Here is an 18,453-nt window from a genome sequence, read left to right on the forward strand (position 1 = left end):
GATACATTCCAAAACACCATCTAAAATCTATAATGTGGCCAATAAGAGCCTGCATGGTCTGGCCTTTGCCTCCTCTCAGTCCAAGTTTGCTCCCTACACCCCAATCACACCGACTTCCTTTCAGTTCTTAGAACACACCAAGTTCTCTCATGCCCTGACAACCTCACACATAATGTTCCCTTGGCCTTTAACATTCTTTAAGGCTCTTTCATATGCCTGGAGCTTAAAAGGTACTTCTTTAAAGAACTTTCCCGATAGTCCAGAATTAACCCATCATCACACCCACTACTTTTTCATCACAGTTCTGATCACAATTTATAATTATGTAATGATTTATGTTTTAACATCTCTTGCTCCTATTATACTTTAGATTCCACCCGGTGTTATGTTTACTCCTGTAACCCAATGCCTAACACCGTGCTTGGCACATGGTACACAGTAAGTGCTTATTTAATAATACATGACAGATGCAAAGACGGGAAGGGGCCACAGGGTGGATATCTAGCATTTCTCTGCTAAGGTTAGGTGTTTCCTCCTGTGTGGTGGTAAATAGGGCAGGAACTGTTCTCGCTCATTCAGAGGGGTTTTCTCTCCCGCTCGGTGGACAAGCGTTTGCTGTAGGGCCGCATGAGAGACAAATTGCCTCCAGATACAGGAGGCAGGCGGAAGAGATTAGATTTATTTGAGAGGGACAGCATACTCTATCACTACAGAAGTAAACAACCTCTTGACGTAGGTGCGTGAAAAACTGCCAATCTCTCCTGGAGGGGGCGGGACTACCTTGGGCCCTGGGAAGGGGCGGGTTAGTGTGTCCTTCTCACTGAACCTGATTGGCCTGAGCGAGCGGAGAGGACGAAGGCGGGGCTTGATCCCGCCGGGCGCCTGCCGCGTTGGACGCCGGGCTGCCCCGCGGAAAGGCCACGCCCCTGTCCCACAATGCACTGCGGGCCGCGTGACTCGGAGCGGCCGGTCCCAGCTCTACAGGTACGGCCCGGCCCTTCCCAGTCCTCGTTCCTTCCCTCGCGGGGTCGCTCGAACCCCTGGCTGGCCGCTCCCCTCACGCTCCCCGCCTCCTGTCACGGCCCTGGCCCTGGCTGTGGTGTCTACAGACCTACCCAGGGCGGGAGCCAAGCCCGTGCCGTGGGGGCGGAAACCGGGTGTCATTGGAGCCTAGGAGCTCTGGAGGGGCGGCGGTGCAGGGAGTTCGTCCCCTGCGACTTGCGGGGTGTGTGGGGCCACGCGGGTGGCAGTTGCCCCTTGGCTGACCTGCCCCGGGTATGGGGCAGCCCGGGCAGGGGCACATTAGGCTGCCCCAGAGAGCTTGACGTGGCATTTCCTGTTTCTTTTAGGCAGGGTGGGATTTGACTCAGTGGCTTACTTTGCGTTTTGTGGGAATTAAATGAGCAATGAGCCCAGTGATTTGCCTTCGGAATCCTCTGATAGCCCCGTTAATGGCACTTTGGGAACGATGTGGCAGACAGACCTGCGCAGTTGGCTTGACAGGTGGAAGTGGGCTCCGAAATAGGAAGCCGAGCACCAGCAGACTTGAATCCCTCTGCCAGTGAAAGCAGCTTTGGACTTTTCCGTCGCTCCTTAGTTTCCTGGGTCATCCACCTAGGGGCAGTTGGCGAGCTTGAGAAAATTCCCTCCTACTCAGCCAATGCAGGGCCCAGGGCTTGAGTGTCAGCCACCCATCGGGAGATGCTAGGATCCCAGCTGACAGGTAGAACAGCCACTTTTTAAAACTCTGAATCACATTCCTGGTTACTGGCACTTGCTCATGTGCTGAGATTATAAGGAATTAGGCAGTACCTTAAATAGTACCTACAATTTGTGGTATATGAAGGTTGTAGTTCAGTATTCGAATCAGACATCTGTGACCATACCCTCAGTTAATGGAACATCTGGGTGTTTCCTATGTTGAGAACCATGATCTCTGTTTAGTGCTTCTTTTGGTGTATGATAGATTTTTTAAAAAATCTAAGTATATTTTATATTGGTGTATGAAAAAAGCCCAGGTCTTATCGAAAGGGGGTGCCTGGGATCTTTCTATGTAGCTGAAAGAAGCATGGATATATTGAAAGGCAATGTCTCATAGGGTGGTTAGAGTCAGGCCTGGGTTTAAATCTGTCACTTGCTAGTTTAGGGATTGAATAAATTATTTAATCCTTCTGAGTTTGAATTTCCTCAAAAGTAAAATAGAACGGATGAAACCTATCTCATAGGTTATTGAAAGGCTCATATGAGGTAATGTGTATAAAGTGCCTGGGAAATAAAGGGCAGCCAATAAATAATAATAGCAAACAATAATGTACTTTTATTCTGCAAGGCTGTGGTTCAGATTCTTTACATGTTCCTGTGAGGTAGATACTATTAGTATCTTTAAAATATCCCCATGAGATAGATACTGTTAGTAGCCACAATTTACAGGTGAGGAAGTTGAGTATAGAAAGACACAGCTTGCCTAAGTTTACACAGTATATGGTGGAGCCAGTTATTGAGCCCCGGTAATCTGGTTCCAGAGTCCATCCTGTTAGCTAACATACTATACTGCCTCTTAAAAAAATGTAAGCTGGTCTTTTATTATTAATCCAAAATGAATAGCTAGATTCTGTATCACTGGGTTCTTGCCCCTTGTTGGTTTTAGGAGATTGGTGTCGCATAGTGATGTAGAAATACAAGAAACTTAGGTTTAAGCACCACTTCTGCCATACATTAGCAGTGTGGCATTGAGAAAGGGAGCCTCCCCCCGTTGCCTCATCTGTAAAATGAAGATTATATCTCCCTCTCAGTTTGTGAATGATGATGTGTTACACAAATGTTCCTAGATGAGGGTCTGCACATACTGTGTAATGCAAACACCTGCAATAGGAGTGTCAAAGGCTGCTGGAGAGGTTGCGGGGGGAGGTGGGGAAGAGCAAGTTGCAAAATAAGTTCTGGTTGTCCTTGGTACCCTTTCCACTTTTCCTCTTCAAGCTCTGTTTGCCTTCTTGCTAAACTATTGCTGTGCAGGACCTTCCTTTTTCTCTCAATCTTGCCCCCACCCTGTGCAGTATAGTAAGTGTAGCTTTCTCCCCGAATGACATCCTCCCTCCCCCAATTCTCACAGATCTCTGTTAGCACTTTTAATAAAATATGTTCCAAGGTAGTATTTCCCAAATTTTGGTACCGTAAGATACACAAGATAATTTGAGTGATAAACAGATGAACATTTTTTTAAAATTCTCCAGAATTTTCATACACATTTGAATGAAACCCCAAAAGTTCTCTGTTTTAGTTTATATTAAGAGAAAAACCTAACACCTCAAAACTGATTTCACAGATGCTATTGCTAAGGATAAGGCAATAAATAAGTCAAATGAAAGACCTATACTAGGTACATAATAGTACAGGTGGGATGCGGATATGGTAAGAATTCTGAAAATGGTACTTGGATGACTGGAGTTTGGGACATAATGACCTAAAATAAAATAAGAGTGATTAACCCAAAATGAAATGTTTTTAATCTTTAAAGAAAGGCATTTATGAAAGCATATTGCTAGAAAGTAGATATAAAATGTACTTATATGTTTGGTTTGTTTATTACTGTTTGAGAGATTGCCTTCCTGGTACCTTGGACCCACAGGCATTACCCCACAAGTTTCTGAAGAAGAAAGGTCAGCATCTTGTTATCTAAAAGGTTGCTAACCCCTGCTATGGAGGTGTGGTATTATGAGAGTTTCTTTTCTTTGGCCTTTACATAAATATTTACCCAGACCTATCTAGATTCTAATTTGGGCTTTTTCCTCTAGCATTTGCTATTGGGGAGAGGCCAGTACTCAGAGTCCCTGTGAGTTTTCTGCACTGTCTAAAGGCATATGTAATATTTTTCCTATGTTAAAGGTAAGGGAAAATAGACCAGTGGCATAAAAATGTATCTATGGCCCTGATAACACTACTTCTGCTCCTAAATTGTCACTCTAAATCTATCACTCTTAATTGGCAAGTATCTTAACCTCTCTCTTTCCGCAGTTCCCACTGACTCTTCCTTTGTTTCCCCAACCACCGCCTTGCCTAGACTCTAAGGGTACTCTAACCCTAACTTGGCCTTGATGTAGACAGATGCCTCTTCATACTAGCACAGTCCAGATAAGATGAGCTTTTTGGTTTTGTTTTTGGTTTTAAAAAACTGCATTAAGAATCCATGGTAAAAAGAAAAAAGAAAGGGTGGGTAATATTTATCTAGTTGATAGAGGGGAAATTGTTTATCCTAAGGTAATTGAAGTCTATTTACAAATTAGTCAAGCCTGGCATTGCTCATTGGACAGTCATCTCAGGTTTTTTTGTTCGGTCTGGATGGGAGGTCAGTTGACTCTGGGAGGAAGAGACTTTTTCTCAGAAAAATCTTATCTTCTGATAAATAAAAACAGTTTTTTGACAGCCTTTTAAGAATTTTGGTTACAAGCCTAAAGGTGTGTATTAGGAATATCTGAAATAAGTTTGTCTAACTGTAGTTTTCCAATTAGTAAAGTGGTGTGCTACACAGCTTGCATTGTTTGCTTTTTTCATCTGAATTTCTTTAATTCTGGGCTGATGCTTCTTGATGGTAGGAACTGTGTATTCCTAATGTCTGCCATAGTCCCTGGCACACAGTACATACTGTTAAAAACAAAATTCAACAGTCATTTGGAAGATCTAATTGGCTTTATTAAGCGAGTCATGAGTCTGGCACGTTATACACAATGGAAGGTTTTTATAGGCAGAAAGAGGGTGGAACTAAAGAGTTCAAAGTAGATTATTTTAGGCAAGGAATGGCAGGGGGTCTTACCAGGCAGATTACCTCACTAGTGGATCGGGAAATTCCAGAGTGATTGGTTTAAAATTCCACTTCTGGGAGAGGCTGAAACTGCAATTAGATTAGGTATTTAATCTAGGTTTGTTATTATAGGTATTTATCACAAGTGATGCCATTTTGGGCCTGTGGCTCTTCCTTTTAACAGTACTCAATAAATGTTAAATGAATGGAATTTACAGGTTGGTATTCTTTTCTCAGTATATGTTTTAGGAAGTATGAATTTTATCTTTGTGCCTTTCAAGTCATAAAGAAGAAAAGAGTAACTTTGAAGATTACATGAAAGTTGGCACCCTATAATAAAGATACTTCCTAATTCTGTTGGGATCCTAAAAAAGATCAGGCATAAAAGAGTGCAGTCTGCTTTTAAAAACTAAGTATATGGATGTTTGGAAACTATAGATCACAACCCTGCCTTCATGTTAATTCCTGGAGTAGTCCTTGTGTTACAGTATACTTCTGTAAAGACAAAAGTTTTATATTTAAATACTAAATGGTTAAGGATACGAAGTAAGACATTTGCCTACTTTCTTACACTGAGGCTAAATATAGCAATTGTTTAATTAAATAAAACGTGTTAACAATTTTTAAAAGGGGATTATAGTATAGATATTATCCCTTGAGGGATCTCAGCTTTCTCTTTTTATTGCTTTTAGAATAGAAAAAAAATGATTTGGATAGTCATGTTGGAACTTTAGTTGAGAAGGATAGGTGTTAATTCTTTGAATGTTTGCTAAAATTCACCTGTGAAGCCACCTGGTCCAGGATTTTAGTATATGGGGAGTTTTTTGATTACTGATTCAATTTCATTTGTAGAAATCAGTTGATTCAGATTTTCTGTTTCTTCTTGATTCAGCCTTGGAAGATTGTGTATTTCTAGGAATTTATCCATTTCTTCCAGATTGTCAAATTTGTTAGCATGTAATTTTTTGTAGTATTTTCTTTTCTTTTTTTCTTTTTTTTTAAGGGGAAGAGGACTTTATTGGGGAACAGTGTGTACTTCCAGGACTTTTCTTTTCCGAGTTGTCCTTTCAGTCTTAGTTGTGGAAGGTGCAGCTTAGCTCCAGGTCCAGTTGCCCGTTGCTCCAGTTGCTGTTGCTAGTTGCAGGGGGCGCAACCCAATATTCCCTTGCGGGAGTCGAGGAGTTGAACCAGCAAACCTTCCGGGAACTCAGCAGCAGCTCAGCTCAAGGTGCCCTGTTCAATCTTAGTTGCAGGGGGCGCTGCCCACCATCCCTTGCTGGAGTCGAGGAATTGAACTGGCAACCTCGTGGTTGACAGCCCGTGCTCCAACCAACTGAGCCATCCAGGGGGGCAGCTCAGCTCAAGGTGCCATGTTCAATCTTAGTTGCAGGGGGCACTGCCCACCATCCCGTGAGGGACTCGAGGAGTTGAAGCGGCAACCTTGTGGTTGAGAGCCCACTGGCCCATGTGGGAATTGAACCGGCAGCCTTCGGAGTTAGGAGCATGGAGCTCCAACCGCCTGAGCCACCAGGCCGGCCCCTGTAGTATTTTCTTATAATCCTTTGTATTTCTGTGGTATCAATTGTTACTTCTTTCATTTTTGATTTTATTTACTCAGGTTCTCTGTTTCTTGAGAGTCTGGTTAAAAGTTTATCAATTTTGTTTATTTTTTCAAGGAACTAGCTCTTGGTTTCATTGATCTTTGGTATTGTTTTTTTTTAGACTGTATGTCATTCATTTATTCTCTTACCTTTATTATTTCCTTCCTTCTACTCACTTTGGGCTTTGTTTGTTCTTTTTCTAGTTCCTTTAGGTGTAAGGTTAGATTGTTTGAGATTTTTCTTGTTTGTTGAGTTGGCCTGTATTGCTATGAATTTCCCTCTTAGAACTGCTTTGGCTGTGTGTGTCCCATAGATTTTTGAGTCATTGTGTTTTCATTTGTCTCAAGGTACCTTTTGACTTCTTCCTTGATCTCATTGTTGACCCATCCATTGTTTAGTAGCATGTTATTTAGCCTCCACTTGTTTGTGTGTTTTCAATTTTCTTCTTGTAATTTATTCTAGTGTCATACGATTGTGACTGGAGAAGATGCTTGATATAACTGCAGTCTTCTTAAATTTATTGAGTGTAGCCTACCATGCGGTCTGTCCTGGAAAATGTTCCATGTGCAGTTGAAAAGAATATATATTTTGCTGCTTTTGGGTGAAATGTTTTAAAAATATCAATTAAATCCACCTGGTCTAATGTGTCATTTAAGACCACTGTTTCCTTGTTGATTTTTGGTCTGGATGATCTGTCCATTGATATCAATGGGGTGTTAAAGGCCCCTGCTGTTACTGTATTACTGTTGATCCTTTTATATCCATCAATATTTGCTTTGTGTATTTAGGTGCATGTACATTGGATGCATAAATGTTTACAAAGGTTATATCCTCTTGTTGGATTGATCCTTTTATTATTATGAAATGTCCTTTTTTGTGTCATTATAGCCTTTGTTTTAAAGTCTTTTTTGTCTGTTATAAGTATTGCTACCCCAGCCTTTTTTTTAATTTCCATTTGCATGAAATATCTTTTTCCATTTTTTTTGCTTTCAAGTCTATATTTGTCTTTTGATATGAAGTGGGTTTCTTGTATGCAGCATATGTATGGGTTTTGTTTTCTTATCCATTCAGTCACCCTATGTCTTTTTATTGGAGTATTTAATCAATTTACATTAAAAGTAATTATTGATATTTATGTAGTTATTACCATTTTATTCATATTTTTATGTTCCTCCTCCCCCCTCCTTCCCTTCCTCCTCTTCCTCCCTTTAACTAATTTCTGGTAATACGGGTTTGGTAGTAATGAACTATTTTAGCTTTTTCTTGTCTAGGAGAAATCTGCATTTCTAACTAAACTTCCAGTGATTTTTATACAAGCTAAAATTTGAAAACCACTGTGTATGTTTTATCAAAGTTTGACTGATTTCTTTCACACCCAGGCCTATGTAGTCCTTTTATCTATTTTTGTAAAGCATGACCAGAATCTAATAAAATAGGCTATTATTTTTTACTTTCTGGTAAAAAGATTGAGAACAGTATTAAAACCAGTGTTCCTTTAGCTTTAAGATTTATTTTAAATAAAAATTTTTTCTGGTTATAAAAGTAATGTGTGCCCATTGTGAAATATGAAAATTTAGGAAATTTTAAAATGATAATCACCCACTATTTCCTTGATATAAGCATTATTCTAATTTTGGTATGGTTTCTTCCAGTATCTGTTTCTCCATTTATTCCTCTCTTCTCTTTTTCTTTCTGGAAAACAACACTTACAGTTTTTATCCTGCCTTTTTTCCCCCTACCAAACATACAATCATTTTACCACATTATTAAACTATTTTTTATAAACATAACTTTCAGTTTCTGCATTATATTCTATCATATGGATGTACTATCACAGGGGTATACCATCCCCTGTTACTCAATATTTAGGTTTTTTTCAGTTATTGCTGTTAAAGGATGTTTTTCTGTTTAAATTTTGTCTGACATTCTGATTATTTTCCTTAGGTAGAGTTATATAAATTTTTTTGTGGACAAAGGCCATAAGTATTTTTAAACTCTGTTGAATATTGCCAAATTGTTTTGAGAATGATTTACTTCCACATATGAGAATTTATTATTTACTTCCATATATGAGAATTCCAGAAAGAAGCAAGTAGTTTTTTTTTTTTTAAAGCTAATTTGTTAAGGAAAGTATGGGAAGTCACCATTTTAATTAGTATGTCTTTGATTATTAGTGAGTTGAATATTTTGCACTGTTTATCAGCTTTGGTTTTAATTTTTTTTCTAATCCAAATTGTTCATTTTGTTTTAGGTCTTTTCCGTCTGTTGAAATGTCTATGATTTTATCTGCCTCAGTCCTTCGTGTCAGAGATGGACTGCCACTTTCTGCCTCTACTGACTATGAACAAGGCACGGGCTTGCAGGAGTGCAGGAAGTATTCTAAAATGCTCTCGAGGAAACTTGCTCAGCTTCCTGATAGATGCACACTGAAAACTGGACATTATCACATTAAGTAAGACTTCAGTTTGCTTCATGAAAATCACTGGCTTAGTGGTTGTCATTTTAATGAAATATAAATGATTACAATAGAAATTCATGTTTGTTTAGTTTAGGAAAACTTGTTAAGTCAAGAATCATGTGGTTTTGAACTTTTACTGAATATTAGTCATCACTTCATCACCCTTTTTGCAGTTTCTCTGTGTTTATATCTGGCTTTAGAAAAATTTATAGTTTTACAGATCACAGATATTTCATCTTATAAGTTGATCGCTTGGTATTTATTGGTGTTCTTACATGCCTAGACAAACTGAAATGGGAAATATAAAAAATCTTACATGATACCTGGCCTCAAAGAACTTAGGAAGTTTACATTCTAGTGAGAGGGGATAGCATTCATCACTATTCATTGTATATAAAGAAAGTAAAACTGGGCAGCGGGATAGAGAGTGACTTTATGGTTGTCAAGGGCCTGGGAGGGTGACATTTGAGCAGAAACCTAAAAGACGAGAAAGAGGCAGTTATATGAAGGAGGCTGTGGACGAAGAGCAAGGCAGAGATAACAGCCAGCACAGGAGGCCGCTGACACAGATCAAGGGCTGGAAGGAAAACCAGAGCTGCTGAGCACTGTGGACAATTAATAGAGTGGCAGAAGTTGAGGCTGGAAAGGTAGAAATGAGAAGGGTATGTAGGGCCTTCTAGGCCGTGAGGAGTTTGGATGGAGTCTAATGCAATAGGAAGCCATTGGAGAGCTTTAAGCTGGCGAGTTATATGATCTGATTTGGGCCTTGAGTAGCTCATCCTGGCTGCTCTATGAAGAATGGGCTCTCAGGAAAAAAGAGTGGAAGCAGAAAGATCATTTAGGAGATGCTTAGAAAAGTTCAGGCAGGGTAACTGGAACAAGGGTGATAGTGATGAGAAGTGGTTGGACATGGGCTATATTTGGGGAGTAGCACCAACAAATCTTCATGTATTGAAGTGGGATGTTAGGGAAAGAGAAGAGTCAAGAGTCGCTTCTAGATTTTTGTCCTGAGGAACTGGATAGATAATGGGGCTGCAATGAACAAGACTGGAAGATAAGTGTCTCAGGGGTAAAAACCAAGAGTTCTGTGTGGACATGTGAATTGCGAGATGCCCATTAGACGTCCAAGAGGTACTATTAGGCAGGTAGCTGGATGTGTAAGTCTGAAGTTTAGTGAAGAAGGACAGGTATGGAGATGTAGATTTGGGGGCCGGCTTACAGTTTGTAATTAAAACCATGGGAATAGACAAGACCACCTTGGAGGACATACCCATGAAATAATTAGAGCACTGTTAACTTCTGAGCAGTTTGATACTGATTGTGCACACAGTACGAAATCAAATAAGAACAAGGTCCATGTAGGATATAATGAAGGCAGAGCTTCATTACTGAGATAAGACATGAGCCATGTCCTGAAGAAATAGTAAGATTTGGCTAAGGCAGAGAGGAGGGCGTTCCAGGTACAGTGCGGAGAGGCAGAATAATAAGAATGTGACTCAGCATGGTAGTTGCATGAACCTGCTTGGCCTCGTGAAGGGAATGGTGATTCAAGGATAGTTGTGGGAAATGTGAGATAATTATTATGGGGCCAGATCCTGGATTTCCCTGCAAGTTGAGATTGAGAGATGTCACTTTGATGACAGGTTATAGGCAGTTGTTACTACACGTTTGAGAGAAGTGACACTAGAATATAGGGTGGAATGGAAAGTCTCAGAGGAGAGAGGTTAACTTATAATTAGGGCCTGACCTGATAAAATACAAGTGCAAATGAAAAAGAAATTGCCAACCATAAAGACAATTGTTAATTGTTCAAAAGAAGAAACAATTAAGCCTGATAAGATGGAATACCAGAGACGAGGAGAAAGAGGGTACAAAGATGGCTGAAATCCGGGAACTGGACAGAATGAGGTCTTTGGAAAGGATGGCTTATGGGGGATGCTGAAGAAGAGCAAGATAACGAAGCTCCATTCTAGTGGAGATTATGACAAGGCAGTCCAGTCGCTGTGGGATAGAGATTTGGGAATCATACAGAAGTTGAAACTGTGAGGGTCAGAATGCCCACTGAGTTTCTGAGAGGCCCAGAATGGAACCTTAGAGAATGTCTATCATTACTCAGATCACCTGCATAATGGTAAGATAATGAGCTGTTATCTTTAATTGGGTTTTCTGAGGGTTTATCTGGAAAATGGTGGTGGTGGTGGTGAATATATCTAAAATGCCTATTCTTAAATGTTTTGGAGATAAAAACTTGAAACATTTTAATATTTTATTCAATACACAGGCTCTTTTAGTGCCCTGGATCACTATGTTGAGTTTTAGTTATTTATGTTGCATAGTGCTGTAGACAGATGTCAGCATTATAGAAGATTGGCTTGAATGTAGTATATTAATTCTGGCAGAGATCTGGACTTAAAAAACAAACAAACAAATGCACCCACAACTTTTTTGCAAATGTTTTTTGTTCCTCTACCTTATTCTCTTCAAAGAAGAGTAGAATGTAGTATTAGGTTGGTGCAAAAGGAATTGCGGTTTTTGTAATTATTTTCAGCCTTTTAAACCGCAGTTCCTTTTGCACCAAACTAGTAACATTTTTAACACCCCTCCAATTCTGTTTGACTGTTGTGAATTCAACTTACAAAAAAAAAAAAAATGAGTACAGGTAAGAGAATCTTATGAAGGAAAAAATAAAGGTTAGGAGTATAATAAACTGCAGTTACATTTCCTTCTGGAGATACAAACTATAGTCCATTCATTTCTTAGAAAGGGCTACAAACATTGCTTTGAGCTTCCTTGTGGCCAAAACAAAGGGGATAATGGATCATTTACAGGATTCCCAATGTCCATTGGGTCAAAACATTGCTTTTCATGTTACTGAGATTTGATGTATGTAAAAAGAGAATCATTTGGATGTCCTTCTTCCAGCGTCCATAACAATGAGCTTTTTATGATTTTTTTTTCTTGTAATATTCCTTACTGTAAGCAATTGGCAGGATGCAAAAAGCAATTTTACAAGCAAGTTTAGGAGTGGTGTGAATCAGCAGAGGTCTAATCTGGCTTGATCTAAGAATACAATTTAGAAATGTCTAAAGGTTAGATGGTTTTCAGAACCACTGATGGAAAAGACTCTGTGCATGTAATTTTTGTAGTTGTAGCCAAGTTTGAAAAAAGGATTAAACTACAGAGAATTTTTAGTTTTACTTCTTGATAAGAAACTGGGTTTTATATATTTTCTATCATTAATTAGAGGTCTTGTTCATTAGTTTCTAAATCATTGGGGTTTTTATGCTATATGAAAGATTTAGACTGAAATATACCACGTTCCCCCAAAAATAAGACCGAGCCGGATAATCAGCTCTAATGCATCTTTTGGAGCAAAAATTAATATAAGACTCGGTCTTATTTTAATATGATATAAGACCGGGTCTTATAACATAATATAATATAATATGATATAATATCGGGTTTTATATTAATTTTTGCTCCAAAAGACACTTTAGAGCTGATGGTCCGGCTAGGTCTTATTTTTGGGGAAACACGGTATACAATAGGGAATTTACGTGTGTCTCCTGACTTATTTAAAATTCTCACATGACACCTCTTTTTCTGACCACCATGAGTTTGACAGATAAAACTCACAGATCTGCAGTAGTGGTGGAGCACCCCTGCCACTGGCACCGGCCAGCCAGTCTGCTCTCCTAGCCCTGTGTGTAAATGCTTCTCTTTCCTTTGAAACCCAGCTTATAGCCTACTTCTTTTGAATCCCCTTTTTATCAGTGCGATTTCTCTAATGACCTCCCTTCCTTCACACATCATCTGTAGAATTTGTTTGACTTGACGTTTTCATCCTTTTTAATTAATTTTGTATTGTTAAAGCTTTTCTCTTTATCCACATTTTAACTCCTTAAGATAGTTGCTCTGCCCTGGCTTATATTATTTTTGATTCCTCATCTCTAGCATTGTGGTTTTCAAATTTGTATAGAAATTGAGATGCTCTTTGCAGAATACCACTGAGAACCAAAACAAGTGTATAAGTGTATAATTATGTGCTAAATCAGATGGTACCTCACATTAGATTCTAGGTGAATAGGTAGAGGAAGATGAGTTTTGAGAAAGAAATTCGGAGAGTAACATTTAAAATTGAGAAAATTCCTTTTGTTTTCCCTGTGTATTGGGAAAACAGTGAACTTCAGATCGTAGTGACTGAATATTTCAGTTCAGCTTTTGGAGCACATTCTGTGGAGCCTGGCTCGTGCTGGCACTGTGCTTGCATGTATCATAGTGGCTGCTCAAGGAGGGATGGTGGTTTTCGGGGTATGGCAGTGTTCAGAGTGCCATGGAATTAAGTCTCCGTTTTCTCCAAAATTCTTCATCTTGGCTCGTTGACTTTGGGGGGAGGTGTGCATAATCTAGTTGTGTGATTTCTTTTCACATTACCTTGTGATATTACAATTCCCTCTATAAATTTTTAAGGAATTCATCTGTTACGCTAGTTGAAGAATACTTTTCTTAAACTGTTATAAATGTTTAATATATAAACATATGTCACTACTTAAGAAACAACAATGACTAAAGCAATAATTATGAACCACACGAAAATTAAGTTGTGTCATGTGAGACCTTAAAATGTTGAGATTGGTTTGGGAGGTTTAAATATCATAGTTGTACATTTTGAAATCTCTTTCTTTAAACATTTAGACATTGATATTATGAAAAGACAAACCCCTTTGGGGGACCATTCATACTCTATTGTGAAGTTTAGTGCAAGAAATAAGATTCCTTAGTTCTTTCACTGTGAATTCATTTGAAGTCTGATAATGATTGTGAGCTTCATAGATTCTCTCATTATCTGAGGATTCACTTTCACCGTATCTGTCCCCAAACTGCTACCTCCAGCCGGGAAGGCTGTATTTTAGGCTTACCTGCCTTTTGGTTTTAGTTTCTGGTAGTGCTTTTCTTTCACTCTTTGGTGTTATTTTCTGATTACAGGAGTAACAACTTCAATAATGACTCAGTACCTTTAATTGCCAGGCCTTTTACTAATGTTATCATTAAATTTCACAACAGCTCTGTGAATGCCTAATAATGCAGCTCTTTCCCATGGCTTAGGGCAGAAACACAACTCATCCTAGCTTAAGCAAAGAAAGGGTATTGTGAAGGATAGGCTGGCTGCTGAGTTGGCTGGAGCCAGGCGCTCAGATGTTATCAGGCATCTCTCATTTCTCCACTCTCTCTGCTTTTGCAGGTGGTGGTTCTCCACATATTAGAAAACACTGTACAGGCAGCTCCAGGATTACTTCATTCCAGCTGAGTAACCCCTCTCACTCCATGTTTCAAGAAAAGGGCTTTGTTGGCCTCGCTGTGTCATGGCCCATTTCCGGAGTAACATTGTGGAAGAGGGCTGAGATACTCTTGCTTGGATCCTGGCTCACATGCCCACCCCTTCGGTGGGCAGCTTTGCCAAAGTCGTACAAAATAGGTAGTGGAGCTGGAGATAATTCCCCAAAGGGAAGCAGAGAAGGGATGCTGCGCAGATGGCCATTACAGTGCTACCACCCCTGTTTTACAGATGAGGAAACTGAGACTTAGGGATGTAAAGAAACTTGTTCGGACTCACAAAACTAATAAATGGTATATCTGAACCACAGTCTTTTGGCTGCAGCATTCCCATTCTCTGGTTAAAGAGTTGCCTCCCTTTACCCATAATCTCTCTCTCGACAGGGTGCATTCCTAATTCTAATTTTTTTCACTTTTTATGGAGAGAAAAATTAAGGTAAGAGAATTCAGTGAAACTACCCCTCCCCCCTTTATTGATTGAGAAATAATGAGGAACAGAGTATATGTGAAGTTTAAACTTGATGGACAGCATTGTCTTGTTGGAGACTAGGTGTCTGGTGGGAGGGGCCTGGCAGGAGGACGCAGCCCATCAGTAGCTACCAAACCAAAACCACCTGGTGGAAGGAAATAACCTGTGTGTCCTACTTTCCTGTTTTGTCGCATTACTAGCCATATATATGGACATATATATATGAATGTTTTTTCTGTTTATTATAGTAAAATCTACAGCTTTTCAGCACTATATGTATTAAATAGGCTCTTAACTAGTCTGGGAACCTGATTACTCTTAAAATACAGTTTCTGTGGGAAAATGAGTTCTCGGTGCTATAAACTTCTGGAATACTAACCAGAAGTAAGTAAATTATGGATTATCTGTGATTGATTATCTAAAAAAGTGAGGATCTTCATTCTCTGAGGTATGAAGGTGTTAGGGCTAGTGGGAAAGGGTGAATCAGGACATACTAACTGCAGAAAAGGAAATGAAGGATGTCAACAGGAAATTATTCTTGCCTGTGTTTTATCCAAGGCTCTGACGGTGTACTCACCTTCGGCCACTTAAAATCATCTGGTTCTCCTTTAGCTTACCATCATAAGTTGCTATCACTTGGCATGTTGCATGTTAATCCTTTCTTATTTAGTGACTGAAATGCGTCTTTATTCATGGGATAATGTGTTTATGATTTAGCTCTTCACCGTTGGAGGGTAATTGAAAGTTGCCCACATAAGAGAGGAAAAAGTGAGAAAATAGTAAGTTTCTGGTAGAATGCTGCACATGGTAGACACTCAGTGTTATTGAATTCTCTTTCTGGTTCTTATCTCCTTACTGTCCCATTGATGGCAAAATCTTGTTTTCATCTTGTTTCCTATTAGACATAGTTGGTGATAATATTCGTAAGGCATACTCACTTTCATAATGTCAAGCTTTTTGTATATTTGAAAGTTGAAACACTTTATTTTAGAGACTGGTATTCAGTGTAGAAAGTTCTATTTCAGAAATATTATTTTTCCCATCTGTAGCAATTTTAACAGTAGATTAGAGATGGCATGTCCTACTGGAGAACTTTTCTTCACCTAGGAAAGCTGTTCACTGGGCAAATATGGCTACAAAAGATAGGCAGGTTTTCTATGTGTAATGGTACAATTGCAGCATGAAATTGTATGTCATGCAAATATTAATTACTACTGTCTCAATTTATAAACAGTTTGGTATATATTTTGTTCTTTAGCATGCTACGAAATGCGATTTTGTCTCCTTGTCTTGTTTTGTGTATCGTATTAAGTGCATTCCCAGTCCCGTGATGCAAGTGCCTGGCAGGAGGGACGTTGTCTTTGATCAGAGTCCATACAGCAGAATGCTGGGTGTATACTGCACTCGGTGCTCTGTTGTTTGTGGTGGGAAGATCATTGCTTTCAGGAATTAGTTGGGTGCAGCAGGCCAGAACTCTCTTAGTAATGGCGTTGTTCAATCGGTGATATGTGAAACTTCTTTTTGACAGTTCCTAAATAAGATTAGATACTGGAGGTTTAATTTCTAAAAATACTTTTTCATTTTTTGGCCTTTAGGAATCACTTGAGCTTTGGCCCTCTTGGATACATGATAGAATTAGCTTTATAACAAAGTGGTTGAAAGGGGTAAATCCCCCTCATCTGGAGTTTGAACGTCTGCCAGCCTTACCTGTTTAAGACACGCTTGATCCTGGAAGGCCCTAAAGAAGTTCCTAGTGTGTGTGCTGTGGAGAGGAACCAAAGATAAAATAAGGCTGGGTAAACTCCGTGGCCAGAAGAAAGGGAGTAGCTGGAAAGACCGAAGCCCAAAAGTGGAAGGGAAATAAAAAAGAAAAAGGAAATTAGAACAAAGTAGGAAGAAACAATGGCGATTTAAAAATTTTGCTCAAGGTGGAAAAAAGAGGAGTGTGTGTGTGTGTGTGTTAATAATAACTGTAATAAAATAAAAGGAGCAGACATACCTGTTAGATCTGTCTAGCCACTTGGAGGTACTCACTGCAGAGCTGAATAATTCTGCCGGGATTCTGAGAACACCCTCTCTTTAAAGTAGGGGGATGTTGAAGGCTCACTGACCTGAACCCTAACGGCTTCTGGGAACACTGCCTGGACCAGCAGGTGTGAAGTTCTGCTCTCTTCTGTCATTTAGTCAACTATTTATTGAGCTTCTGCTTTGTGTAGATCCTTTGTGTAGATACTGCTGGGCTGTACACAATACAAGAATGAATGATGCTGTTTTTTATTCATTTTTTCACTAATTTATTAAGTACTTATTTTTTCCTAGACACAAAATATTCTAGGTACTAAATATAGTGTTGAACCATACAGAAATCATTGTTGCTCTCATGGAGCATAGATATTAATGAGAAAGACATTACAACAAATAAACACATAAATATATTACAAATTGAGTTAGTTACATGAAGAAAAATAACAGCTGGTGGGATCCATTTAGAGTGTGTGCTCTGGGAGGGATTTTGAGCTAAGAACTGAAGGATAAGTAGGGTTTAACCAGGTCAGAACCGGAGCGTAGTAACAATGGGGTTAGGAACATTGCAAGTAGGAAGACAGAATTTGTGAAACCTCTCAAGTTGGGAGTGGGTTGATATCCTTAGGGATCTGAAACAGGACTGGTGTGGCTGCAATGCAGAAAGGAAGGAGTATGGTTGCACACGATGAAGTGGGGAAGATGGCAGGGCTTTCTGAATATCCTTCTGATGCAAGTTCCAAAATCCTCAAGTTTCATGACTCTTAATTGGGGGAAAAAATAGAGACTGATTTGTGGCTTGGAAAAGCGGAAAAAAATGTTGGTGCATTAGGACATAATTGATTTATCTGTGCCATAGGAAAGTGGGTGTTATGTTATGGAATGCCTGTGGCTTTGGAGGTAGAACTAAGTTCGTCCCAGCTCTGCTTCTTAATGGTGTGGCCTTGGGTAAGTTACTAAGCCCCCTGAGCCTCTGGTCCTTTATCTGTAAAATAGAGATAGCCGTGCCCCTTCACTGTGAGAATGCACTCAAATAACATGTAAAGCACTTAGCAGAGGGCCTAGTTCATACTAAGCGGTCACTAAGCTGTATCTGCTGCTGTTACTACTTCTCTTCCTCCTCCTCAAGGCCGAAGAACGACAACCAGATTGTCCATAAAATGTGCATGAAGTGAACCTGATGCGTGGGCTAAAGCATGCCCAAACTGGCACGCATGGCGTGATTTAGACTAGCTCCTCTGAGTGGTCCTCAGTGGAATGGTGGGAGTCTTGCAGTCTGTCTCAGTGAGAATTGAAAAAGCAGAGGTCTTTTGATAACAAAGGTAAATCAACTGAGCTGTATATACTTTTGGAAACCTGGCTTTGTATTTCAGAGAAAGACAGCGTCTAAGGCTGACCGCACTATGAAAAGCCGTAGTATTATAAAACACTTTATAGCCTTTTCAGAGAGTATCAATGCAATTATAGTAAAATAAAGACTTTGGAATAAAGACTCATTGAAAATGCTAACATACAATCTTAAAAACATAGGGTTCCCTTTATCTCACGTGTAATTCTCTAATTAAATTTAGTGTAAGCAAAGAGGAACCATTTGGGATAAACTATCATGTAGGTGTCTGTGGTTCACTCTCTTATTAATATGGAAATACAGTAAAACCCTGCCATAATACAAAAAGAGTCTAAAAGCTTCAGTCATATTATTGAAGGATAATGAAATAACTCCCAGCTAGCCACTTGGGAGTTCCTAGTGTGTGAAAGCCAATGATGAATTATG

General features: G+C 39.4%; 1 protein-coding gene across 2 annotated transcripts in view; it reads left to right on the forward strand.

The window, feature by feature from the left end:
• The first annotated feature begins 878 nt into the window (after nt 1–878).
• Nucleotides 879–18,453, forward strand: part of SEC22A (SEC22 homolog A, vesicle trafficking protein) — a 50,946-nt gene continuing 33,371 nt past the window's right edge. Inside the window, exons 1-2 of one of the 2 annotated variants that reach the window (XM_033121380.1) lie at nt 879–984; nt 8,648–8,848. In XM_033121380.1, coding sequence (XP_032977271.1) covers nt 8,667–8,848 — 182 coding nt within the window. In that variant the 5' untranslated portion in view covers nt 879–984; nt 8,648–8,666. Of the gene's footprint in view, nt 985–1,379; nt 1,724–8,647; nt 8,849–18,453 lie in introns of those variants that run through there. The other variant, XM_033121386.1, reaches the window with a different exon arrangement.

Source organism: Rhinolophus ferrumequinum, chromosome 2 (genome assembly GCF_004115265.2).
Source record: "Rhinolophus ferrumequinum isolate MPI-CBG mRhiFer1 chromosome 2, mRhiFer1_v1.p, whole genome shotgun sequence".
Lineage (NCBI taxonomy): Eukaryota > Metazoa > Chordata > Mammalia > Chiroptera > Rhinolophidae > Rhinolophus > Rhinolophus ferrumequinum.